Here is a 26,686-nt window from a genome sequence, read left to right as displayed (position 1 = left end):
ACTCTGTTTAAACAAAAAGATGCACGATACGTAATCACAGGTACAGATGAGTACAAACTAACAAATGTCCCAGTTGCTATACCTCGCTGTGTATGAAAAGCACGCTGTTTTCGCAAAAGGGGCCTGTGTAGAAACCAGTGACCTTTGTGGGCCCGGCAACTAACGCTTTCATTTCAGTGAAAGCCGAAGACGCACGATTCCCCCACCGAAAAATAAGCGCCCGCACACAGGCATCCATCCATGGGGTAAAGTACACTTGAGAGATGCGCATCGGCACATTGCGACAAGCTCGGCGGCAAACGTAGGCGGCTTTTTTTCTTTGAGTGTTCATATATATAGATATGTATACATATACTGTGAAGGATGGCGGCGGTGGCGACAGCAAAAAAAAAAACAGCCTAGACTGTCCATATAATTGCTATTATCGCAATAAAAAGGGGCCAGACGCGTTTTGGCGTTCCTGTCAAAAGAATATAGTAGTGAGCAAAGCTTTGACCCCTGCTTTCACCGCAGCAGCCAGCTGCACCGTCCCGTCTGTTCACGCATGTCCCAGGAAGACACGCGCGAGTTCTTTTGATTGAAATAAATTCTGCTAGTTGTGTTGGTCCTTTGAAACTCTCATTTTAGTGAAAAACTCTACCCTCGTGTGTTCGACCACTCCTAGCCACTATAAGACCATAACGCTGATGTTGGCGCTTGCGATTCAGACCCCCCTCCCACCCCCCTTTGTTTTTTGCAGTTTTTTTGTGTGTTTGTATGCCATTTTTTTGTGTGCCACGCATTCCCCCCCCCCCCCCCCCCCCAATTGCTGGAATCTCCCGGATTCAGAATCCTTGAACTTGGCAGGTATGATTTCTAGACATCACAGAATGAAATCAGGGAACACCATAGGAATAGATATAAAGTAAAAACGGGGCTGAGAATGAAATTGGGGAACACCATAGGAATAAATATAAGGAAAAAAATGTGTCTGATCCCCCGATATAGGAATCGGTATAACACGATAGTGCAACGTGCCTTTACAGACTTGGTCTAGCATTTATTGTGCATTGTTTCAACAGCAACAAATTGCAAAATCACGTTAAGAATGGCCAGCAGCTCGAAACTTGCGATGCACACCTCAAGTAAAAAGCACACACGAAATTAGCATACACGGGACAAGCGAAGACTAACAACAGTTTCAGCTTGACACATAAAGTGCGCTGTTAAAAGTGAAAGACAGACGCATGAAACGAGTGCACAAGTATACACAGGACAAGTGCGAACAACTGCCACACTTCTTCCAGCGTCGTGTGTCAGCAGCGTGCTCCTTTCGTAAATGTGGCCGCGCCAGTGTGCGAAGTGGCCTTCGTCGATTCCTGAATTAAAAGTCTGATAAGCGCTAAGCAAGAAAGACCACACTTCGTGGAGGCAATGCCACGTGGAGGTGACAACCTTCAGAGTGCGCCCAGTGCGAGTCTGGCGCGCTATGTCGCCACTGATAACGAAATCACGCAAAATTTTCGAAGCTCTGAGGACTTCCAAACTGTGTATGGCATATATAAATGGCTTGCCGTTAGCACTTCAGGCCACGTACGCTTTGTGGTGTAGTAGTTAACAGCTCGCCCTGAGAATCAAGAGATTGCATGTTCGATTCCGTGCGACGAATGTTTGCCTTCTTGTTTTTTTTTTTTTTTTGCAACGTCTTGGCATGTATTTTCCAAAGTCACTTCCATGATAGAAGTATGTCAGCGAAGTTCTGGTGGACACCGGCATAAAATAACTTCGTGTTAATATATTGAATATTCAGTGCTTTGCGTCTATAGAAAAGTACGTGAAAGGTGGGAACGTGTTGTCACTTTTCTTCAAATATGGTCGGCGCAGTACTTACTTCTCTCATGGATAGAGTCATACTTATCGTCTAGGAGTCAATGCGTATCAGTTGGCGGCTCGTGTTCACGCCCAGCGCCCGTGCAATCAGGCATTCCCCAAGGGTCGGTTCTCGGGCCACTATTCTTTTTAGTTTATATAAATGATATCGTAAACGATATACCTGTCAAAATCAAACTGTTGTCGAACGATAGCATCCTTTATCAAGAAGTAAACACACCTGCCGACCAGGCATTATTAAGTAGTGCCCTGAACAAACTGCATATCTGGTGTGAAAAATGGCAGATGAGCATCAATACTACAAAAACCGTCTCAATGACAATTTCAAGAAAGAAGGCACCACTTACTTTCCAGTATTCAATAAATGGTCGCTGTCTTAGTGCTGTAAATCGTTATAAATACTTAGGTTTAATAATTACTTCAGACCTCCGGTGGAATGAACATATCACTTTTCTAGAAAAGAAAGCCATGAAAAAGCTTTGATATCTTAGAAGATCGTATCTTAGAAGGGATATCTTAGAAGTCAACGCAAGAAATAAAACTATTAGCATATAAAACCTACATTCGTCCCCTTTTGGAATATGCCTGCGTGGTCTGGGACCCATACACAAAGAAAAATATTGATAAACTAGAAAACCTACAAAGAAAATCTGCTCGATTTATCTTTCGCTCATACAATCGCCTTACGTCAGTCACTGCTTTGCTTCAGACAGCGAACTTGGAAGCATTACATTTGCGGCGATATGGCGAAAGACTAAAATATATGTATCTGCTCTACCACCATAAGCTTGGCGTTGATTAAAGTGCGTATATAGAAAAAGTTGTGCGACGACCCACGCGGGCGGATCACTCAAAAAAATTACAGGAATTTTCTTGCAGAACGAACTTGTACATGGGCTCTTTTTTCCCACGAACTGTACGCGAGTGGAATCGCCTCTTTGGTGGGGTTGTGGAGGCGGCGACAGTGGCGTCATTCTTATCGGAGCTAAAAAACTTATAGCATGTCTTCCTGCCATATTTGTACTCTTTGTTATGTGACGTTGCGTTGTTAGTACACAGGTGATGTTAGTACGCACTTATATAGGTATTATGCTATGCGCAATTGCATGTCATGCACTGTATATTTTTCTTTTTACCGCGTTAAAACCTGTGTGTCCGCGACATTCTCTGTGCGTAATATATTGTGAAAATGTTCAGCGTGCTATATCTATATTTATGTTACCCACTCCTGCTTATGGCTTCACTTTGAAGCCAGCAGAAATCCTGTAAATAAATAAATAAATAAATAAACTTAATCCATGGGTTTTCCCAGTAGAGCGTTTTAGCTTTCACCTTCACATCCACATATGCAATGGCTCTTCTGCTAAGTGCCTTTAAAACGTCTTGCCCTTTCATGCTCGTGAGTGCTAGATGTTCCATTTGAATTTTTATCTTTTTTTTCTTAAATGTCATCGCATCAATAAATGTAGGCCTTCAAGAAGGAGCAACCGCAATTCTTCTTTAATACGTGCTGATGTCTGTAGTGGACCCATCACTGATTGCCCTGATACGTTCTGGTGTCCAAAGGCTTACTGTTAAGCAGCTATGCCATGTTACACATCCACCTATCACTATCTAGGCAGGTTAGTGGCGCTCTTCTCAGATTATAAAATTGGTTCTAGTCTTGAATAGCTGCCACTGCTGCCCAGTGTTTAGTATATGTGATTTTTTTTAATGTGATCTTCTTCGTGTTGTCGGTAGTAACTAACATGAACAAGGAAGTTTCGAGACTGATCCATAATTTCAAAGATGAAATCAAAAATGAGTGGAAGCAAATGAAAGAAGCGCTAGAGCGAGGCTTCCGAGCAGAAGAAAGAAATCTGCGCACTGAAATTGATGAAATGAAGAAGAGCATGGATTTCTTCAGCAAGACCCTAGATGACACCAATGAAAAACTAGTGGCAACATTAAAGGAAAATAATGCGCTCAAGAAAGAAAACGGTGTGCTACAGCACAAAGTTTCTTTGGAAAAGAAACTGGCGGACTGCCAATCAGGCCTCTTGCAGTCTGAGCAGTACTCGCGAAATCAAAATTTGGAAATTAAAGGAATAACCGAAAAACCGAATGAGAACCTTGTTGAAGTACTCCAAAAAATCGGAGAGGCAGTTGACGAGACTATAACCCCTGAGGACATTGACGTTTGCCACAGGGTTCGAACAAAGCAGGTTGGTCAAACCAATATAATTGTTCAATTTCAGCGGAGGGACAAATGCGATCAACTGCTTCAGAAGTCGCGCAAGAAAAGGCTAACAAATGCCTCCTTCGGCCTACCTGCTGAATCTTCTGTGTTCGTAAATGAACACCTTTGCCCTGAAGTGAAGAAAATGCTCGGAATGGCAATAGCGCGCAAATGGGAACACAGCTAGAAATTTGTGTGGGCGAAAAATGGCACTGTTCATGCACGCCGCACGGAGACTTCGCTTGTTGTCCGCATAATGCGTGAAAGCAATTTTAACAAGATAACAAACACATAATTCACAGACACTACAATATATTCATGCCCAGAATCGAGATGGAGCCTTCAGGCTATGTAAGTCCAGGCGACTTCATTACGAAGAACAACGTTACTAACAAACACAAACCGCTAAAAATTATGCATCTAAATGCAAGGTCGCTGTTGAGCAAAACGGATGAGGTCACTGTGCTAATCGAATCATGTGACCTCAATTTTGAAGTTTTGATGTTTACGGAAACCTGGTATAATGATGACTCAGAGTACTATGCACTTCAAGGATACGAACATTTCAATGTAAATCGCAAGGAGGGCAGAGGTGGCGGCGTTGCGATTTTAACTTCTTTAAATGGTTATGATATTCTTCGAGAATATAGCCTCGCTACCGAAGATTACAAAGTTCTATGCATTAAAAAAGAAAAGACAGTATTTGCGGTCTTATATCGACCCCCTAATGCCAGCCCCTCTGCCTTCTTTCAGTTTTTAGACAATCTGCTGTTATTTGTAAATGAAAATGGCTACCTACTTACACTTGGTGGGAACTTTAATATCGACATGACGACCAGTACAGCAGCTACTACACAGTTTTTGTCAATCCTGGAGTGCAATGACTTCTACAGTGTAATCAAAGCACCAACACGTGTAACCGCTACGACGTCATTGTTACTAGACACTTTCATAATAAACTCGACTATGGATAATTCAAAATCTAAAATCGTAAGCCATGACATCAGTGATCACATGCCCATATATCTTTTCCTCGAACGAAAGACGTCAACTAAACGCACATTTACTAGTAATGCAACGTACCGCAAGATATCGGCTCAGTCACTTGACAAATTCCGAGAAGCTGTGCGCGAAACAGACTGGACTGGCATATTTTCCATTAGGGATGCCAATGAGTCATATGACAAGTTTATGAACAAACTGAAAATGCTTTACTTTAAATCATTTCCAATTCAGCGCTACCGAAATCAAAAGCCATCGTGCAAGCCCTGGATTTCGAAAGAATTCATAAGACAAATCAACAGAAAAAATAAACTTTACCAGTGTTTTGTCGAGTCAAAGGACTTGTCAAAGTGGAAAGAATATAAACAACTTAGAAATAAATTGAACAAAGAAGAAGAAAAGGCAAAAAATGACTACTACACGCGTATATTTAATAATGATTGTATGCGCCGAAATAACAAGGTATGGGAAAAAATAAACGATACACTATATCGCAGGCCAGTCACTACATGAATAGATACACTGAATATCAATGGTATTTCTATAGGCGGCACAGAACTTGCGGACCTATTCAATGATTTCATTGTGAAAGTGGGATGCGTAGATCACGGCATTCAGCCCACACTGCATCAAACCTCGTTAAAGGAGTCAATATTTCTAAAGCCTACTAACACTTCTGAGGTGATTGCAACATTTTCATGTCTGAAAAATAGCCGCAGTAGGGATATGGACGATTTAGAAATCAGACCAATTAAGTATGCCATAGACCTTCTCGCTCTTGTTATAACGCACATTTTTGACGCATCCTTGTTGACTGGAGTTTTCCCTCGCAATATGCAAGTAGCCCGAGTAATAGTTTTACATAAAGGGGGTGATAAAAACTGTATTGGCAACTATAGACCAGTTTCCTATATTATCGAAGGGCCTCGAAAAAATTATCAACGTCCGTATTGATAATTTTTCGCAGAAACATAACTTGCTAACCGAGTGCAAGCACGATTTTCGAAAAAGACGGTCTACGGAAAGTGCATTAAATATACAAAAGGATCCTATTCTTCAGAACATAGAAAAAAAGCTTCTAACATTAGGGTTATACTTAGACTTTAGCAAAGCATTTGATAGAGTCAACCACCAACTGTTGCTTACGAAACTAGAAAGATATGGCTTCCGAGGAATAACACTTGAACTTATCCGATCTTACTTGAAAAGTCGGCATCAATTTGTTAAAATTAATGAAAATAGGTCACAAACGAAACCTCTAACAGCGGGTGTGCCTCAAGGTAGCATCCTTGGCCCGATATTTTTTCTTTATTACATTAATGACATCGTAGAAATTAGTGATATGTGTAAGGTTGTCGCTTATGCAGATGACTGCTCAATTTTCTTTACAGGGAAAGACTTAGAAGAAATAATGCCTATAGCTAGCACTGTCTGTAACAAAATTCAACGCTGGTCAAAAGCAAACTGCTTGATTCTTAATGAAGCCAAAACAAAATGTGTCCTTTTTCGTGCCCAAGGAAGTTCTACTATATTACCAGATAACATTGTTCTGGGTCCATATAAGATTACCATTACGTCCTTTACCAAAACACTCGGAGTTATATTCACCGAGCATATATCCTGGAATGCTCATATTGACAATGTGTGTGCGAAAGTGCGAAAAGTTATTGGTATTTTAAATCGCTATCGAAATACATTGCCCTATAAAATTAACTCTTTCGCTACAGCGGAAAAACGGCACTTATTTTGTGCTTTCACAAAAAAATTTATTACTCTTGACAAAAAAGGAACATGTAGCATTGTAATATATGAAATGGTAGCTTATTGATTCGGCCTTTTATACATATAAAACACTTTGGTATGAGACTTATATAATTGGAAAATTTGTTTGTTAAATAACAAAAAACATACAAAAATTTATACAAGCACTTCACAAGTTAGTGAATGTAGAGAGCAAAAAAATTATTTTGAGAAATCTGAAATATACAAATTATCACTAGTTCTCTTAGCTATCATTCTAGATAAACATAAATTCAGTGTAGCATGTCAACAATTTTTTTCGGCCCATCAACCTACTGGCCCCAACGACTGTGCCACTTGGCAAAACAGTCTCGTGAAGGCAGGAAGCAAAGGTAAATATTACAGGTCGAGCAGAATATGTTCGTTCTGTTTTGTGTTTTCAGTTTTTCGTAGCAAAGCTTGCAGTTTCTTCTCTTTTCCATTCTTTTCGGCTGGTGCCGAACAGGATCTAGAGGGGAGAAGGGGGGGTGAGAAAGGGGCGTGTCCTTGAGAAACTTCATCGTATTGAAATATCTGTTGAATCAATTCTTCTCTGAACGCCAATTGGTCAAAGTTCCTGTTTCTGAATAGTTCTTCGACATTTGGATTCTCTTTTTGGTGCTCCTGAAATAAAACTATTTACGCACGCAATGTCCACAGCATGAAAAAACAATGTTTTCCACCAACATACACACTTTCTGAGTACGTTGTACGTGGCAATTATTTGATCAGATTTGTCCATGCCGAGCATTCCGGTGTTATACTCATGAACAAGGAGGGGCTTCTTTACGGTATTCACAACCCACTGGCCTCCCCTTTTCTTTCTCCTTTTAGCAGCAACATGTTTATTTGCTGTGGGCATCGTGCTCATCAGATACACAGAACGTCGATCCTTCCATTGCATGAAAAGGATGTTGCCTTCCCGAATCCAGCAAACGTCCCCATGCTGCGCCCTTCTTTCCCACGTAGCATCCTTCAGTTCTTTTGGGAAGCCCCGACGATCTTTGCGAGTGTACACAAAAAAATTTATTGTATAGCCGGTATTCGAATCCGCCAGCACCCACAGCTTATATCCAAATTTCGTCACTTTGTCCTGAATGTACTGCCTGATTCGTGACCTCGCTTTCGATTTTACCATGCGTTCATCCACGGCAAGGTTGCGCTGTGGTTGAAACAAATTTTGTGACTGCAGATTTATGTGTCGCAGGAGCCATGACACCCTCCAAGTTTTCCCATCAGATGCTGCAGCCGCAAGATCTTCCGGGTCCCCTACGCTCAGGAAAGCTAAAAGTGCAAAGAATCGGTCCCGTCTCATAATATTTGGTGGGAGAAGGCTTGAAAATATCCCCGTCGTCCGCCAGTACATGTGGAGCCGTGGTACATCAACAACCCCCATGTAGATGATAAGTCCGATAAACCTCAGCATCTCCAGTGGCATTACCTCTTCCCAGGAGCCGTCCCGGCGAGCGTAGATTTGCCGGTCCAAAATACGCATCCAGGCGTACTTGTTAGTGTTGTCACATATGTTAGTCTGGAGCACTTCCGTTGTGAAAAACAAAAGGAAAAAATCAAGCGCCCTTGAGAAGCGACGCACGCCACTCCGTAGCGCTGCTGCAAGATGGGCACCAGGCTGTCTTACGGATGAAAACTTCATACGGCGTGCTGGATTTGGCAAAACATCCTTGCCGTACATTGTTGAGACCCTAAGCAAGGAAAGGATACCATTATTGTCAAATATCAAGTGCGTTTTTTCTTCATAAGCAGTGCGAAGTCAAAAACGATACTTACTTGGTAGTACTTGTGGAAGTCTGAGGCGTCTGGTCTGGAGTATCATCGTCGGAACTCGACTCTGAAACTTCGAAATCGTCACTCGTGTCGTCTGCACTACTCGGGTCGAAAAAATCGTCGGTAGAAGCGGCTGAAGTGCTTGCAACAGCAATCGGCTGTCGAAGCGGGCGACGTGGAGTGGCGGCCATTCTCACGTAAAACGAAACTGGATTCCATTCAAACTGCACACGAGGGCGCGGCTCAGCGGGCGAAATGTAAACCAAGAAAAGTGAAAATGAAAAGTGGGTTGCTCAGGCTTAGGCTAGATGGCGCTACATGTCCGTGAAACGCGAGTTTTCAGTTGTTGCGGGAGATTTGAAATCATCGGAACTCCGTTTCCGATGGCCTATGGGTTCGTAGCGAAAGGGTTAAGCACCTCATTTATCATGCTCTCTTTCACTCACACCTCACTTATTGCTCTCTCATATGGGGAAACACCACCGCACAAAATATTCAGATGATGCAAACACTTCAAAAAAAGGCAGTTCGAGCTATTGCGAATGTTTCTTTCTCCGAACATACAGAAGAGCTTTTCGGCAAACTAAAATAATAAAAGCTGGTGATATTTGGAAACTGAAAACTCTACAATGTTACAAGAGTGCTATGCTAGGAAAGCTAGATTCATTTTTAACCCTCGCTGATCTACAAGAAAACAAAAGTACATATTCATTTGGCCGTCAGGCCCCATGGCAAATTCCTTTTTCTCGTACAAATTATGGACAACAGCGCCTTTGTCATACACTGCCTTCCCTACTTAACCATTTCAACAGACAAATTGTTGATGTGTTACCGCTAAACAAAACTAAAATGTTGGACCTGTTCCTGTAACAGCTCATTAACATAGGATTAGAAAAAAAAAATCCCACCGGTTGTTGATAGCATGCTGCTGTTATAGTAATTTTCTATGTTATAAAAAAAAGTGTTTCTCGGTTGTACTTTGTAGTTGCTGTATAGTTGTCTTTAATTTATACATTTCTCTTCCTTCATCGCAATGTTTATTTTATATTCAGTTGAAATGTTATTATTGCTTTAATGCTTTATACTTTGTAACATGCTATCTTCTATTCTATTTTGAAACAAACTTCACCACTGTCTGCCTGGGGGACCGTAACTTTGTCAAGCCGAAGAACTATCGGCTTTTTCTCCAGTTCTCCCTTTTTCACCTTTGTATGAAATGGTGAAAATAAAAGGTTTTTGATTTGAATAGTCGAAGGTAAAAAAAAGAAAAAAAAAAACACGGTATCACTTTTCTTGCTTCGTTTTAGGGATAGAGGCTGCGTCACTCGAAGTGCGCAGTTGCTGGTGCGTGCTATCCCCAGACGTCATGAGACAGCTCGTAAACTTGCTTTACTCTCAATGTTTACTTCGCATTTAAAGAACCGACTGCATAAAAACCGCTTGGTCATCTGGAGTGGCCATATTTTTTTTAACCAGTGTTCCGTTGATTTAAGCGAGACCGGGTCAGAAAGACTTGCTAACGTTACTTCGTGTAACAATACAAATTGTTAGTTTTGCTTAAGCTTTTAGAGATGATTGTGATATCAACAAATGGTATTGTTGAAAGAAGCTCGGCCTACTGTACTCCTGACCTGCAAAGATTGCGGGGTTCCCTTGGGAGCGAGTGTCCCCGCTTTCGGTCAACCGCTCACCGTTGGTGGCGCTACCTATAACCTGTTCGTCTGCTACTTTACCGCTGTTTGGACGGCCCTAGAGTAAGAACGGCTGCATTCTGTGATGAAGTTCCGGCATATATGAGACTATTTCTTCACTTAGATGACAGGTCGAGTAAGCTGTTCAGTGCAGTTGAGTATTTATTGCACACTGGTTGTCAAACATGGAAACCTGTAGACTTACACGATGTAGGATGCACCCATTTAATTGCAAATAATTTCTGAACTAGCTTTAGTATATTTATTCATGCATAATAATTACACACCAAGTGAACTGGCAGAACATGGGAGAGGCTTTTGTTCTGCAGTGGAAGTAGTCAGGCTCATGATGATGATGATGAATAATTACACAATACGAGTTCCAGAAATATGACCACAAACGCTGAAGGTGATGTCAGCAAATTGGCGCTGAGTAGCGCCGCACCGCTCGTTGCTTACGGCCCTAGTGGCAGAAGGTACAAACTTGTTGCTGGAGAGGGGCTGTCTCATCACCATTGGCAACAGCCCGATATATTGTCACGCACCAAGAGCCGTGAAGACAAGACAGGAACAGCGGGGCAGGAAGACACGAGCGTGTATCTTTTAACGAAGCGCTAACACACACTTCTTCTTCGTTCTCTTTTTCCTTTTCGGCTCGCTAGGGCTTGCCGGCTCACAACTCTAGGTGGCATTATTCCCCCTCCCATTAGAGCATCGACTCGGTGCTCATACACAAAATGACAGCAAGGCTCATAAGGGAATAAAAAGAAAGGGAGAAACAATACTTATAGTGCACAGGGGATATGCAGGTGCAAAAAAAAGACAACTGTCTGTGGTTGGTCATAAGAAAAAAAAAACATTAATACAGTTCAAAGTTCCTTCGAGACCCTATGGACAACTAAAAAGAAATGTTTGCTGCCCTTGCGCAAAAGGCGAGTATTACTGCGTAAAATAAGGTTTTAAGCGGACGACATGCGCAATCTCTGTTCGTGGTGAGTGGCGCTGGGTCGTTGCCGAGCCTCCATCTGGAATGACTTCGTAGTTGACCTCGTTCAGCCGCCGTAATACTTTGTAGGGTCCGAAGTACTTGCTCAGGAGTTTCTCGCTGAGACCTCGCCGTCTAACAGGAGTCCAAACCCACACTTGGTCGCCAGGTTGATAGGTAACTGGTCGATGGTGGATGTTGTACCTTTGAGAGTCTTTACATTGCTGCGATCTTATGTGCACGCGGGCTAGTTGACGTGCTTCTTCTGCTCGCTGAATTTAATCCTCGACATCAGGAGTTTGCAGCTCGTGCTGGTCGATGTCACAAGGAATAATGGCGTCTAGCATGGTTTGCACGTCTCGACCGTAAACGAGGCGGAAGGGTGCGAACCTTGTCGTTTCCTGGGTTGCGGTGTTATACGCAAACGTTACGTATGGCAGGATCTCGTGCCAAGTTTTACGCTGCACATCCGCGTACATAGCAATCATGTCAGCCAGTATTTTGTTTAGCCTTTCTGTCAAGCCGTTACTCTGGGGGTGGTATGCGGTTGTCTTACGGTGGTTCGTGTAACTGAGTTTGAAGATGTCGTCCAACAGTTTCGCCATAAACGCTGTCCCTCGGTCAATGATGATGACTGACGGGGCGCCGTGACGAAGCACTATGTGGTGCATGAAAAACTGGGTGACTTCAGATGCTGTACCGCGTGGCAGTGGCTTCGTTTCAGCGTAACGCGTCAAATAATCAGTTGCGACGATGATCCACTTGTTTCCTGAGTGAGACAAAGGAAACGGTCCAAGAAGGTTCATTCCAACTTTGTCAAACGGCGTACGCGGTGGGTCGATGGGTTGTAGGAGGCCTGCAGGCTTTACAGGTGGTGACTTGCGAAGCTGACATTCGCGGCATCCTTTCACGTAATGTTTCACATAAGCTGCAAGTTTTGGCCAGAAATATAGCTGTCGTACCCGGTCGAGCGTCCGTGAGTATCCCAGATGGCCGGATGTCGGCTCATCGTGGCAGGCTAATAGGATATCATCACGAAGGTCTTGAGGAAAGACTAGAAGATAAGATCTGCTGCCGGTACCGGTGTTTTTCTTGTATAATATGCCGTGTCGTAAGCAAAATGACGGCCACGTACGGGAAAGTTGTCGAGGAACCGACACGGTGCTGCCTTCTAAATGGTCGATGATGGGCCTTAACTCGGGGTCCGCTCGTTGCTTACTGAGGAGGTCCGCCCCACTGAGAGTCCCCAGGAAGGCACTGTCGTCTTCTACAGCTGTATGGTCGGATTCTAGAGGTGCTCGTGATAGCGTGTCGGCGTCTTCATGCTTTCTACCCGACTTGTAGACGATGGTGACATCAAACTCCTGAAGTCGCAGACTCCATCGTGCTAATCGCCCAGAGGGGTCTCGGAGGTTAGCCAACCAACATAAAGCGTGGTGATCCGTCACAACTTTAAATGGGCGCCCATAGAGATAAGGCCTGAACTTTGTAATCGCCCATATTACCGCGAGACATTCCTTCTCTGACGTTGAATAGTTGGTTTCGGCACGTGATAAAGTGCGGCTCGCATAGGCGATCACACGTTCGGTCCCATCTTGTGTTTGCACCAGGATAGCTTCGAGACCAATGTTGCTTGCGTCAGTGCGCACCTCTGTGTCAGCGTCCTCATCGAAATGACCAAGCACAGGAGGGGAAGACAATCGATGTTGCAGTTCCGCAAAGGCAGTCACTTGTTCGTCAGTCCACAGAAATGGGGTGTCGTCACGCGTAAGTCTGATGAGTGGCTCCGCAATCTTAGAGAAGTTTTCGATAAAGCGGCGATAGTATGCGCAGAGCCCCAAAAATCGTCGAAGACTTTTCTTGTCTGTCGGAGCTGGAAAAGCGGCCACAGCGGCAGTCTTCTCGGGATCGGGCTGAACGCCTGCAGCGCTCACAACATGACCCAGGAACTTCAGTTCTTTGTAGCCGAAATGGCACTTCTCAGGCTTGAGGGTAAGGTCAGCGGATCGTATAGCTTTAAGAACACTCCGAATGCGATGAAGGTGCTCGTCAAACGTTTTTGAACCCCGCAGGGGCGCCTGCGCAAGTAGGCGTTTGGTGTGTAGCGACACCACGGACCCGAGCTAACGGGGGAGTTTCTACTCCCTCCCACACCTAGCCGTGCGTGGCTTTGCCGTGTCCGGGGAAAAGGGGATCCTGGGGGTTGAGCCGACGCTGGGTGATTGGACCTTTAAGGCCCCCCGGCAGAGGCAACACACCCCTTTGGCCCCGGCTTCACGTAGACGGCACCCCTGGGCTGACCCACCCAGGGGAAATCGGCAGTCGCCTTTTCCTATCTCTCTCTGCCTACATCTTCGTCTTTATCTCTCACTATCTATCTGTCCTGTCTTCTACTTTCTTCTGTTTACTTCCATTTTTCCTGGCGGCAAGGGTTAACCCTGTGCAAATAGCCTACCTTGGTCTAGGCGCATTGGGTTATGGCAGTGTTGTACGGCTGACGACTGCAAGCTTTCAGCACCTGCAGACTTGCAGCGTCCCCTTGTTGGGCTCCGTGGTGGGTGGCCGCCAACGCTGCTGAACAAAAATAAGACCGGCATGCATGGAGCATTCCCTCTTCTGTCTGATCGTACCGGCCTAAAGCGGGTACGCACCGACGACATAAATTTCTTCAACCAGCCAACAGAAACTTTTCCCCATTTCCACGTCATTCACTGTGAAAAAACTGAAAAGCAAGCCAGGACCCTCTCTCCTTTCCTAGTTTCTAGATGTCTTACCGAAACTCTTGGCACCGGATATAAGGTAACCAAAATGGCTAGTGGAGACCTTCTCCTTGAAATCCGTGACAAAGAACAATTTAAAAAGCTAAACCGTCTTTCAGATTTTGGTGGCATACCAATAACCATAACACCACATAGATCAATGAACACAACTCGCGGAGTGGTATCTGACATGGACTTACTTGACTTGACTGAGACTGAACTTTTGGAGGGGTGGAAGAGCCAAAATGTCACTAATGTACGGAGAATCATCATCAGAAGAGATAATAAGGAAACACCGACAAAACACTTAATACTCACATTTGCATCCAGTAAACTACCGGAATCTATTCAAACAGGGTACACAAAGACATCTATCAGGCCGTACATACCAAACCCTCGTCGTTGCTTCCAATGCCAGAGGTATGGCCATGGCTCTAAAACCTGTCGTGGTCGCCAGACTTGTGCACAATGTAGAGTAGTAGGCCACGTGTCTGGGAACTGCAAACAACCGCCACACTGTGCAAACTGCGAAGGAAACCATGCCGCATACTCACGCTCCTGCACATACTGGAAAAAAGAAAAAGAAATAATTACATTGAAGGTGAAGGAGAACATTACGTTTAAGGAAGCACGGCGAAGAGTTGCTCCATTTTATGGACCTACATACGCTGATGCGGCGCGTCAGGGGGCACCGCCGCACCAGCCCTCGCCACTCCTTCGGCCCGCGCATACCGATCCGGCGGTTGTGGCACCTGCCCCCAAGGCGGCTGTAGCCCAGGCTACATGGCCTACTCCCAAACAGAGACTGGAGACTCCAGAGTCTTCGGGTCTCAAGGCCTCCCCTCACCAGGCGAGGCCCAAAATCCGAACTAACAGCCCGCACGTGCAGGCATCCAGTGCCTCCGAGGAGGCAATGGATACGTCGGCACCCTTGGTGCCGAATGAGCGGCATGGCTCCTTGGAGCACGCCAAGAAAACAAAAAAGCAAATAACAGGGCCTGGTGACGGCCCTGTTAAGTAAACTCAAATTCCCCGTCTAAACAGCCACTCGCTTTTCGTACACACAGCATTATTTTACATTCACCATGAACACTCAAATTATACAATGGAACGACAGGGGCCTTCTCAGAAACCTTGACGACATCCAAGAACTCTTACACGAACACTCACCAAAAGTGCTCTGTGTACAAGAAACACACCTTAATTCAAAACACACAAATTTTCTTCGTAAATACGTTATTTTTCGAAAGGACCGTGATGATGCCATGACATCATCCGGAGGTGTTGCCATCATAGTGAATCAAGGAATTGCATGCACACACTTACAACTCCAAACATCCCTTGAGGCAGTGGCTGTTCGAGCGGTTCTTTTTGATAAACTGATCACAATCTGCACTATATACATTCCTCCTAGCTATCAGCTGCAAAAACGTGATTTACACTCTTTAATTGATGAACTTCCGGAACCTTATGTTCTCCTTGGAGACTTTAATGCGCATAGCAGGCTATGGGGTGACTCTCGGTATGACGCGCGAGGTCGACTGATCGAACAGTTCCTTCTCTCGTCGAGCGCGTGTCTCCTAAATCGAAAAGAACCAACCTATTATAACCTCGCCAATAACACCTACTCCTCCATAGACCTAAGCATAGTATCTCCATTTCTTGTGTCTCTACTCCAGTGGAAAGTCGTCAGTAATCTGTACGGAAGTGACCACTTCCCCGTAGTTTTGAGCACAAATACAGTAACTGAGTGTCCACCACGTGTTCCCAAGTGGCTCATAAACAGAGCCGACTGGGAACAGTTTTATACCATCGCTCGTCTAGGTTGGAATGACATATGTACTTTGAACATTGATGTTGCTGTCAACTTCTTCACAGCGTTTTTGATTGACGCTGCAACAAAATGCATCCCACAAACAAATGGACACCCTGGAAAACGATGTGTGCCATGGTGGAACTCTGAATGCTGAAAGGCGCGCAAACAGCAAAGCAGAGCTTGGAGGCTGCTTCGGAACTCACCGACAGCCGAAAATCTTGAATCCTTCAAGAAAATAAAGTCTCAAGGCAGGAGAACGCGTCGGCAGGCCAGAAGAGAAAGCTGGCAGAAGTTTTTATCAGGGGTTAATTCATACACACAGGAGGCTAAAGTCTGGAACATGGTCGGTAGGATAGCAGGAAAACAAGTACACACACTTCCACTCGTAAACACTCAGGGTGATACCTTGGAAGATCAGGCAAACTTCCTCGGTGCACACTTCGAACAGGTATCCAGCTCGTCCCACTATACTGACACTTTCCAAAAATACAGAACAAGAATAGAAAAGCAGAAACTCGAACACAAATCCACTAGATACGAGGCATATAACCAAGGTTTCAGTCTAGCTGAGCTCCGAACATCTCTAAACTCCTGCAGTACTTCTGCCCCAGGTTCTGACCGTGTGATGTATGAAACGTTAAAAAACCTACCAAACGAAACCCGAAAAACCTTACTTTGTTTGTACAATGCTATTTGGTCTTCTGGCACTATTCCTACCTCCTGGAAAGAGGCTATTGTTATTCCCATTTTGAAAGAGGGTAAGGACCCTTCTTTACCCTCGAGTTATAGGCCTATAGCACTTACAAGCTGCTTGTGCAAAGTCTTCGAAAAAATGATAAACTGCCGACTTGTACATTTTCTTGAAACAAATAATTTGCTCGACCCATTTCAGTGCGGGTTTCGAGAAAGTAGATCCACGACAGACCACCTTGTTCGTATCGAGGCACAGATCAGGGACGCCTTCGTCCATAAACAATATTTTCTCTCTGTGTTCCTCGATATCGAAAAGGCTTATGATACAACATGGCGTTTCGGAATTCTAAGAGACCTGTCCCACCTTGGCGTGCGCGGAAGAATGTTTCATATAATCGAAAGTTACCTGTCAAACCGGACATTCCGTGTCTGTCTGGGCAGTGTGCTCTCCCAAAAATTTGTCCAGGAAACAGGCGTGCCACAAGGTGGTGTGCTTAGTTGCACACTTTTTATTATTAAAATGAATTCTTTGCACTTGTCCATTCCCCGCAATATGTTCTATTGTACATATGTCGACGACGTTCAGCTTGGCTTCAAGTCATGCAACTTGGCCATGTGTGAGCGGCAGGTTCAGCTGGGTTTAAATAAGGTCTCCAAATGGGCAGATGAAAACGGATTTCGACTTAACCCACAAAAAAGCACGTGTGTCTTGTTCTCTCGAAAGAGAGGCATGCACTCGGAACCTGACATTCGGCTGAACGGGTAACGTCTGTCCGTCAAAGCCGAGCATAAATTCTTAGGCTTAATCTTGGACAACAAGTTGACCTTCGTACCCCACATAAGGTATTTAAAAACAAAATGTTTAAAAGCCATGAATGTTATAAAAGTGTTGTCACGTACTACGTGGGGTAGTGACAGGAAATGCCTCATGAACCTGTATAGAAGCCTTATTCGCACCCGCTTAGATTATGGGGCCATTGTTTATCAGTCTGCGACTCAAAGTGCTTTGAAGATGCTGGATCCCGTGCACCATTCGGGCATCCGCCTTTCTACGGGTGCTTTTCGCACCAGCCCCGTAGAAAGCCTTTACGTTGAGTCAAATGAGTGGTCGCTTCATCTGCAAAGAACCTACATGTCCTTTGTATATTTCCTTAAGGTAAAAGCAGACAAGAGGCACCCCTCATACTCTACTATTAATGACTTGTCGAGCTCCATTCTTTTTCAAAACAGGCCTTCAATGAGGCAGCCCTTCTCAGTTCGCCTGAAGGGTCTAGCTGAGGACACTAGAGTGTCACTCGAACACAGTTTAATGGCTCCTGTAGCATACCCGCCACCGTGGCAGTGGCAGACTATAGATTGCGATGTGTCTTTCCTAGAAGTTACTAAACATGCGCCTATTGCCCATATTCGAACATACTTCTTGGAACTTCAACACAAATGCACACGTCCTGAGTTTTTTACAGATGCCTCTAAGTCTAACTCCTCTGTGTCCTACGCTGCTGTTGGCCCTTCCTTTTCGAATGCTGGCCCTCTACATCCAGGCACAAGTATCTTCACAGCGGAAGCTTACGCGATACTTGTGGCAGCTAAACACATCAAACAATCACAAATACAAAAAGCAGTAATTTATACAGACTCCCTCAGTGTGGTAACGGCTCTGCACAATCTTAAAAAACAAAAAAACCCTGTCCTCGTTTCACTTTACTCCATTTTATGCACACTCTACACACTCAACCGACATGTTGTTGTGTGCTGGGTGCCAGGGCACCGTGAGATTCAAGGCAACATGATGGCGGATCAGCTTGCTGCATCCGCCCACGAAAGCACCGCCATTACACCTTCATCAATCCTGGCCCTTGATCTTAAGCCGTCTCTCAAACGAAAACTCAGGGACTACTGGCAGAGCAAGTGGGATACTCACACACAAAACAAACTACACGTTATCAAGCCACACCTTGGCCACTGGCCACCAGTATCAAAATCACGTCACACAGAGGTAACATTAACGAGGCTCAGGATAGGACACACATACACGACACACTCATATCTTTTCTCCGGTGGCGATCCATCATTGTGCGACAGATGTGGTGAAGCACTAACAGTTCTTCACATTTTAATTCAGTGCAAACAATTGGACACTCTAAGAAAACAACACTTTCCTTCACCCTACCGACAACATATACCTTTACACCCTGCAATGTTCGTCGGTAGGGAACCGTTTTTTAGTCACAAATCATTGTTAGCGTTTTTAAAAGAAATTCATAGCTTTCATGTCATATACCCGGGCATACCGTAGCACGACCTCTCCAGAGAGGTTTTCGCTGCGGTGGCTACACAATAAAGCACTTGCCTCACGGCCTTTGGACGCAAGGGTATGAACGAGTGAGGCACTTGTGCTAATGCCATACATGTCCACCATCGTTTTTATTATCATTAACTTTTGCCATCTATTCGCACCACACACACCTTTCACGGCATGGTCATGATCTTATTAATTGTATGTTTTTACCCGCTTTACTGCGAGGAATTTTATGGCCCTTATACAGCCGCTTATCACAATCATTGTCCATATCTTTAGTAAGATGAAATGGCGCTCTTTGGCCAACAAATGGCCCTTGCACCAAAAAACACCATATATCATCATCATCATCAAACGTTTTTAAAAAGACAACATCATCTAGATAGACGAGGCAACTTTTCCACTTGAGGTCAGCGAGAACGGTATCCATCATTCGTTGGAATGTGGCCGGAGCAGAACAGAGACCGAATGGGAGCACTCGGAATTCATACAGACCGTCAGGAGTTACAAAAGCAGTTTTTTCGCGGTCACGTTCATCAACTTCAATTTGCCAGTAACCACTTTTGAAGTCGGTTGAGGAAAAGTACTTTGCTCGCCTCAGCCTGTCAAGAGACGAAAGTAGCTAACGTGGTTGCTTGGGCGAGTTGGTACGACATGATTCACATAAAAAACAGCGCCAATAACGAGAGACTAGAAAAAGAAGGAGACAGACAGCGGCACTGAACTTACAACAAGATTTATTTGCCAGAACCGCACAATATATACTTGGTCAGTATCTAACAAAAAAAGAAAATACAAAACAAACAAAACAGAATCCACCTAACAACCACATAGTCATCTTCACAACGCACCATGAGCAGCACGTGTGCTAACATGCCGAAGGAAATCTATTTCTTTTAATGATAACGCAATCGAAGGCCTGCTGACACACGCACTGCCCAGCCTTTCTATTTCTGAAGCCTCATAAATTTCTCGTATCAACTGGTCCCGATGCCGCCTAATGACGGTACAAAGCTGAAAATCAGGGACACAGCCGCAGTCTCGGCAATGAATGCCGAGATGGCCCAAAACTGTAGAGGAGACGTTGTGAGCGTGCTCTTTTAGCCGCTCATTTAAACACCTGCCTGTTTGGCCGATGTACCACTTGCCGCAAGACAGGGGTAGTGAGTACACCACTCCTTCAATGCATGGAACGTACTTCTTTCGATGCTTGACTTTGCAGCCTCGCTCGCCCCTCGAACCAGGATTCACGGCTCTGCACAACCTAGCCAGTTTTTCTGGGGCAGAAAAAACCAGGTCTACGTCGCACCTGCTGGCTACTTTTTTGAGATTGTGGGTGACGCCGTGGATATAGGGAATAACGACGAAGTTTCGTTTCCCACGTCCCTTATCCTTTGTACGGTTCTGAGCATTATTTTCTGAGCTCGTTCTGATTTCTCTGAGTAGACACTCAGCAACGGCGGTCAAAACGTACATCGGGAAACCAGCTTCTGTAAGGCGTTTAGTTTGCTTATTATCAGAACGAGCCCAGAAAATAATGCTCAGAACCGTACAAAGGATAAGGGACGTGGGAAACGAAACTTCGTCGTTATTCCCTATATCCACGGCGTCACCCACAATCTCAAAAAAGTAGCCAGCAGGTGCGACGTAGACCTGGTTTTTTCTGCCCCAGAAAAACTGGCTAGGTTGTGCACAGCCGTGAATCCTGGTTCGAGGGGCGAGCGAGGCTGCAAAGTCAAGCATCGAAAGAAGTACGTTCCATGCATTGAAGGAGTGGTGTACTCACTACCCCTGTCTTGCGGCAAGTGGTACATCGGCCAAACAGGCAGGTGTTTAAATGAGCGGCTGAAAGAGCACGCTCACAACGTCTCCTCTACAGTTTCGGGCCATCTCGGCATTCATTGCCGAGACTGCGGCTGTGTCCCTGATTTTCAGCTTTGTACCGTCATTAGGCGGCATCGGGACCAGTTGATACGAGAAATTTATGAGGCTTCAGAAATAGAAAGGCTGGGCAGTGCATGTGTCAGCAGGCCTTCGATTGTGCTATCATTAAAAGAAATAGATTTCCTTCGGCATGTTAGCACACGTGCTGCTCATGGTGCGTTGTGAAGATGACTATGTGGTTGTTAGGTGGATTCTGTTTTGTTTGTTTTGTATTTTCTTTTTTTGTTAGATACTGACCAAGTATATATTGTGCGGTTCTGGCAAATAAATCTTGTTGTAAGTTCAGTGCCGCTGTCTGTCTCCTTCTTTTTCTAGTCTCTCGTTATTGGCGCTGTTTTTTATGTGAATCCTGTCAAGAGAATCATCCACTCGAGGCAACGGGTACACGTCTTTCTTTGTGACGTTATTCAGCTTCCTATAATCGACACAAAAGCGAAGTGTACCATCCTTCTTCTTTACAAGGACCACTGGCGATGACCAAGGGCTGCTCGATGGCTGTATTACACTGTCTTGAAGCATTTCCTTCAATTGCTTTTGAATCACGCGTCGTCTAGTTGGTGAAACTCGGTAAGGCTGTTGCTGTATAGGGTGCACGTCGCCGTAGGTGATAATACGGTGTTTCATAATCGATGTCTGACGGATCCTTGATGAACGAGCAAAACAGGCGTGGAATTCTGTCAACAAGTCGTTAAGCCTTCGTTTGTTTTCGTCAGAAAGCGTTGGATTTACGTCGATACACTGGAGAGGTGCTTCGGCATTATCGTCGCCTCGAAAGCAAAACACTCAATCACATTGGTTACTGGGTAGGCATAGGCGACGACAGTACCAGTGAAAAGGTGTCGGCGCTCGTAGCTGAAGTTTGTAACAAGAACCTCGCAGTGGCCAGCCTGGAGGTCTACTAGGCTTCGTGCTACGCAGATACCCTGGGAAAAGAGTAAGGATCGATTGCTCTCCGCGACCATTTCAGCGTGTGCTGATTCATTACACGCCACTCGAACCATAACACTTGAGCGCGGTGGTATCATCACATCATCGTCAATTACACGCAGACATACTCGATCGTGGCTGGGATTATGCTCTGGTGTGGCGCTTTTTGTTGAAAATGTGATGAGGCATTGTCGAATGTCGATGATAGCACCATGCTCCCTCAGGAAGTCCATGCCAATGATCAGGTTTCGAGAACACTGACGGAGAAGGCTCAAGCTGACAACAAAGGTAGAATCACGAATCTGTATTCGTGCTGTGCAAACGCCGAGTGGCATGACGATGTGCCCGCCAGCAGCACGAATTGGCCTGAAGTTCCAAGGCATCGTGACTTTCTTCAGGAGAGCAGCCTGTTTTTCACTTATTATCGAAAAATCCGCACCCGTGTCAACTAAAGCACTGACTTTGCGACCGTCGAGCAGCACTGGAATGTCTAACGAAATTTTTGCGGAACCATCTGGTGTGGTCGTCATCGGGGTATCGTCAGTTTCCGAAAGCGTCGGTAGGAGGCCTTGAGCTTGTCCAGTATGAGCGGCCTCGCCCCTGAAGGTCGCTGTGGTTAGTTTTCCCGGCGTGGACTGGGTGACCGACCCTGCGCCACGCTCGAATAGGTACGGCGATTAGGAGAAAATCGCCGCGGTGACGGGGAGCGTGACTGGTGCAAGGACGACGAAATTCCGCGCTGCTGAGCCACATACTCTTCAATTTCAGGGGGCCGCTGACCGAACCTGGGTGGCGGTGAGTTCGTCGAAAATCCGCGTAGTCCAAGTTGCCGGTAAGAACAGTATCGGTAAAGATGCCCAGCTTCGCCACAGTGGAAGCAGAGAGGACGTCTATCTGGCGCACGCCAGACGTCTGATTTCTGCGAAATCAGGCGAGGTGCGCTGTAATATGGCGCCGCTTGGATCGTCTGCAGCATGGCTGGGGCCACGGTGGGATGCGAGATTGCGGGTGTAATAGGTTGCCGCAAAGCTTGAGCATACGACATGCGGGGGAAGTCACTGGGTGGTTGATAATCCCGCATGAAAGGAGGTTCTCTTAAGGCATGCTGGACTTCATCTTGGACTACGCTGGACAACGAAGAGATAGTGGGCTGCGAGGGCACAGACAGCTTCTGGAGTTCTTCGCGGACGACTGAACGTATGATCTCTCGGAAGAAATTCATTTGACCACCGAAAGCTCCCAAGTAGTCCGTAGTTGAAGCGTTGACGTGCCGTTCGTATGACGGGGCCCCGTGCCTAAGAGTGCTTTCGATGGTGACGGCTTCTCCGAGAAATTCGGACACAGTCTTGGGAGGACTGCGCACAAGCCCACCGAAAAGCTGTTCTTTCACCCCGCGCATGAGGTACCGTACCTTCTTTTCTTCTGGCATGCCGGGGTCAGCTCAGTGGAAAAGACGCGTCATGTCCTCGACATACATCGCAACCCCTTCATTCGGCAGTTGTATGCGGGACTGCAGATCGCGCTCAGCTCTCTCCCGCCGGTCAGGGCTGGCATATGTCCCAAGAAGTCGGCGTTTGAAGTCTTCCCACGATGTAAGAATACCTGCCCGGTTCTCATACCATACACGTGCGCCATCCAAAAGACTGAAATAGACGTGCCGCAGTTTGTCTGCGTCGTCCCACTGGTTGTGCACGGCAACGAGCCAATCTTCGACATCCTCAAGTGCAGTGCCATGAAAGGGATTTGGCGTTCGCGGTGTGAGTAAGGTGCAATGAAGCGGCGTTGTGCCGTTCGTACCGTTTGGGTTGGTGTCAGTAGGGCTGGTCGGAGCTGCCATGTTGTTTACGAGCAGTCCAAACTCAGGGGATTGCCCTCGGATTCTTCTGCTGGCGCGGTGCACAGGAGTAACCACCGGTACGGCGCTCGAGTTCTTGCTATGTGGAGGGGTACGGTGCATAGAATACCCAGCACCTCCACCAGTTTGTCACACACCAAGAGCCGTGAAGACAAGACAGGAACAGCGGGGCAGGAAGACACGAGCGTGTATCTTTTAACGAAGCGCTAACACACACTTCTTCTTCGTTCTCTTTTTCCTTTTCGGCTCGCTAGGGCTTGCCGGCTCACAACTCTAGGTGGCAATATTCTAGATAACGTTGCCAGTGCCACGAAAGTGGTCCTGTGTGGTTGTGAACATTCTAACACCACCGCTAAACAACATTTTACCATGCTTCAGAGCTTGTATCTGCATTCACCGTTAATCGCCGCTGTTATAGCAAAGGTGATGAATTTGCTTACTTTTAAAACTTCAATGATGACCACTTAATCAGCATTGCTTTCGTTTCTTTAGAGAGGCCCATGCTATCGAAATAGCGGTTTGGTACAGAATCAATGAAATTCTTTGTGGTGGCCACACTGGAAGGGAAAGGGTACATATCGTTAATGAAAACAAGGATGGCCCATGCAGGGCTCAAAATGGTGGTTAACGATTCGACTATAATGTCTCGAAATCGTGTGCGCCCCTGTGAAATCGAATGATTGGCGTCTTACAGCACATGAAATTTCGAACCTGATTCTCTGTAATGTGCATAATCGAGACGGTCTTAGAAGGAGACAGAGGATTTATGCAACGCTGCTTCTTTTTGTTATATTACCCCCCCCCCCCCATTTTACGTTCATTTCGTTGGCAGCGCGTGTCTGAGGACATTATATTCTTTTTTTTTTTACATTCGAAAATTTATCTGGTTAACACCAGGGATTGCATGCTTCGATTCTCGGACACACGAGACTGCATGCTCAACATGTCTTGAGCAAGTGTGGTCCTAAAGAAAGGCTGTTTTTGTTATAGTGTGGTACTGCTTATTGTGTGGATATTTGCAACTCCAGTTGACTTGCATTATAAGCTGACTGTACTACTTTTCGCGATTTCCTTCGAGTTTGTTATTATGGGATCGTCTGTATTGAGTTTGATTCGAAATCATTTGATCAAATTACTATTTGGTTCAAATCTTAAATCCGCTATTAGTAAAAGCCTTGTGGATTCTCATTCACAGCGCAAACTGTCTGTCTGGGGAGGCATGCAAGTGTGGTTTAAAATGAATCGTCAGCCATTGCTTTTCCTGTGGCTGCATGCCACCCTTTACCGGTTCTTGCAAGGAGTCCTGGCATTTATGAAACCTTTGCAGTTTACGAGAAGAAAAATGTGCGCATACTATCGCTTACCAATGCTGCCTTGATGGGGGAGGGGTTCCTCTTGTCATTGTGTACGTGCTCTGTCTTTGCCCATTCAAGTTGGACATTTTTCTGCCTCAGCAAGCTGCTCTGAGTTATTTGTAGTGTGATGTGATTTTCTTCCTGTATTAGCACAACCTTCGACTGGCATGGTTCATCTCGGAACAGAGCAAAGAAAACTGAATGGAGCGCCATTCGATTGATTAGTATTCTCTACGCCTGGTCCGAAATGACTAAGTGCACATGCTTGATTTGCAGGACGGGTTATCCTGTGTACAGCGTCACAGATTCGGGGGCGATGTACACCCCTGGCAATGCTGCCTACTACAGCACCGCCAGCGGTACTGCGGTCACCTATTCACAGGTGAGACCCTTCTTTCATCTTCCCGCCAGGCTCTTTTCAGGGTGGAGCATTTTGGGTTGCCCGGCTGTCGCGTGCTGTCGTTGTCGCTCGGCGTAGTGCACGCGAAATCACATGCAGCGCAGTTATAGCCATGTGCAGTGCACACTTGCACCAATGAGAAGTCTTGTGTCTCTTGTTTTTTGAGTGCCTTGGCCAAGATGATATTGTTACGAGAAAGACAGCGGCTGACGCAGCCGGAGCAGCCTTGATATATATTTACTACAGTGGACTTCCAATAAACGAAACTCGCTTTTAAATGGAAAAGCCGCATAAACGAAACCATTTTGGCACATTTGGTTGGTCTCCTATATATATATAATGGTAAAAAGTTTTGGGTAGTTGGAAAATTTTTTTTGCTTACATCAGTTAAATGGAAACTAAAACGGGCAAAATTCATGAATGGCCGAAGTGGCCACGGCAGTCTAGCAACCATGAAACAAATGCCAAAGCTAGCCTAACTAAGCCAATCCAGCGATTGCACATGTACTCGCACACCGAGTAGCAAACGATTCATCTTATTTCCATCTTCTTTGTTTCCATGTCGCCGTGAACTTGAGATGGAAACAAAAAACGCCAGCACATTGCACTTTTGCTCGCAACGAAAGTAAAAATCATTCAAGAACTTGACCGCAACAACCTATTGAAGACAGAAATTGTGAAGAAGTTCAATATTGCGTAGTCCACACTGTTGAGAATACTCAAGAACAAAGGGAAGGTTGAAGAAGCCGCAAAGCTTGGAAACTTGGCCACGGACAGAATGCGGATGAGAACGGCGGCATACAAAGAAATTGAAAATGCTCTTTTTCTTTGATTCAATTGTGTGCGCGGTGCGAACTTCCTGATCAGCAGCTCCATTTTTGAAGAGAAGGCCAAAGAAATTGCTACTCTCATGGGGATCGAGCACTTGCGGGTGAGTGATGGCTGTCTTAGCAGTTTAAAAAGCAGCATGGTGTTGTCTTTAAGATAGTTTCTGGAGAAAGTTGGGCTGTAAACAGAGATATCTGTAAGCAATATAACAACATTTTTCTTTCTAATCGACTATAATAGTACAGTTAAACCTGGATATAACGAAATTGATAAATTCTCGGAAAAATTTGTTATAAAGAGGATTGAGTTATATGCAGGTGTGGTTCAAAAATTCGAAAATTAAATAAAAGGGGCACTGAAGGCAGAGCTAACCCAAAATACTTATTTTAAAGTAAAAATACTGCATTATTGCGATAACAATTATATAGACACTCTCGGTGGGTTTTCGCCGTCGCCGCCATGTTCCGTACCAAGTCCAAAT

The 26,686-nt window shown here is 45.3% G+C and overlaps 1 protein-coding gene across 6 annotated transcripts in view; it reads left to right on the top strand.

The window, feature by feature from the left end:
- LOC119180874 (transcription factor RFX3) overlaps nt 1–26,686 on the top strand; it is a 327,700-nt gene that overhangs the window by 44,593 nt on the left and 256,421 nt on the right. For all 6 annotated transcript variants that reach the window (XM_037432010.2, XM_075882891.1, XM_075882892.1 and 3 more), the window contains one exon: nt 25,254–25,359. In XM_037432010.2, coding sequence (XP_037287907.1) covers nt 25,254–25,359 — 106 coding nt within the window. The remainder of the gene's footprint in view (nt 1–25,253; nt 25,360–26,686) is intronic.

The sequence above is a fragment of the Rhipicephalus microplus genome, unplaced genomic scaffold (assembly GCF_043290135.1).
Source record: "Rhipicephalus microplus isolate Deutch F79 unplaced genomic scaffold, USDA_Rmic scaffold_14, whole genome shotgun sequence".
Taxonomy (NCBI): Eukaryota; Metazoa; Arthropoda; class Arachnida; order Ixodida; family Ixodidae; genus Rhipicephalus; species Rhipicephalus microplus.
The sequence above is the reverse complement of the archived record's forward strand: the minus strand, read 5'-3'. Positions and strand labels throughout refer to the sequence as shown.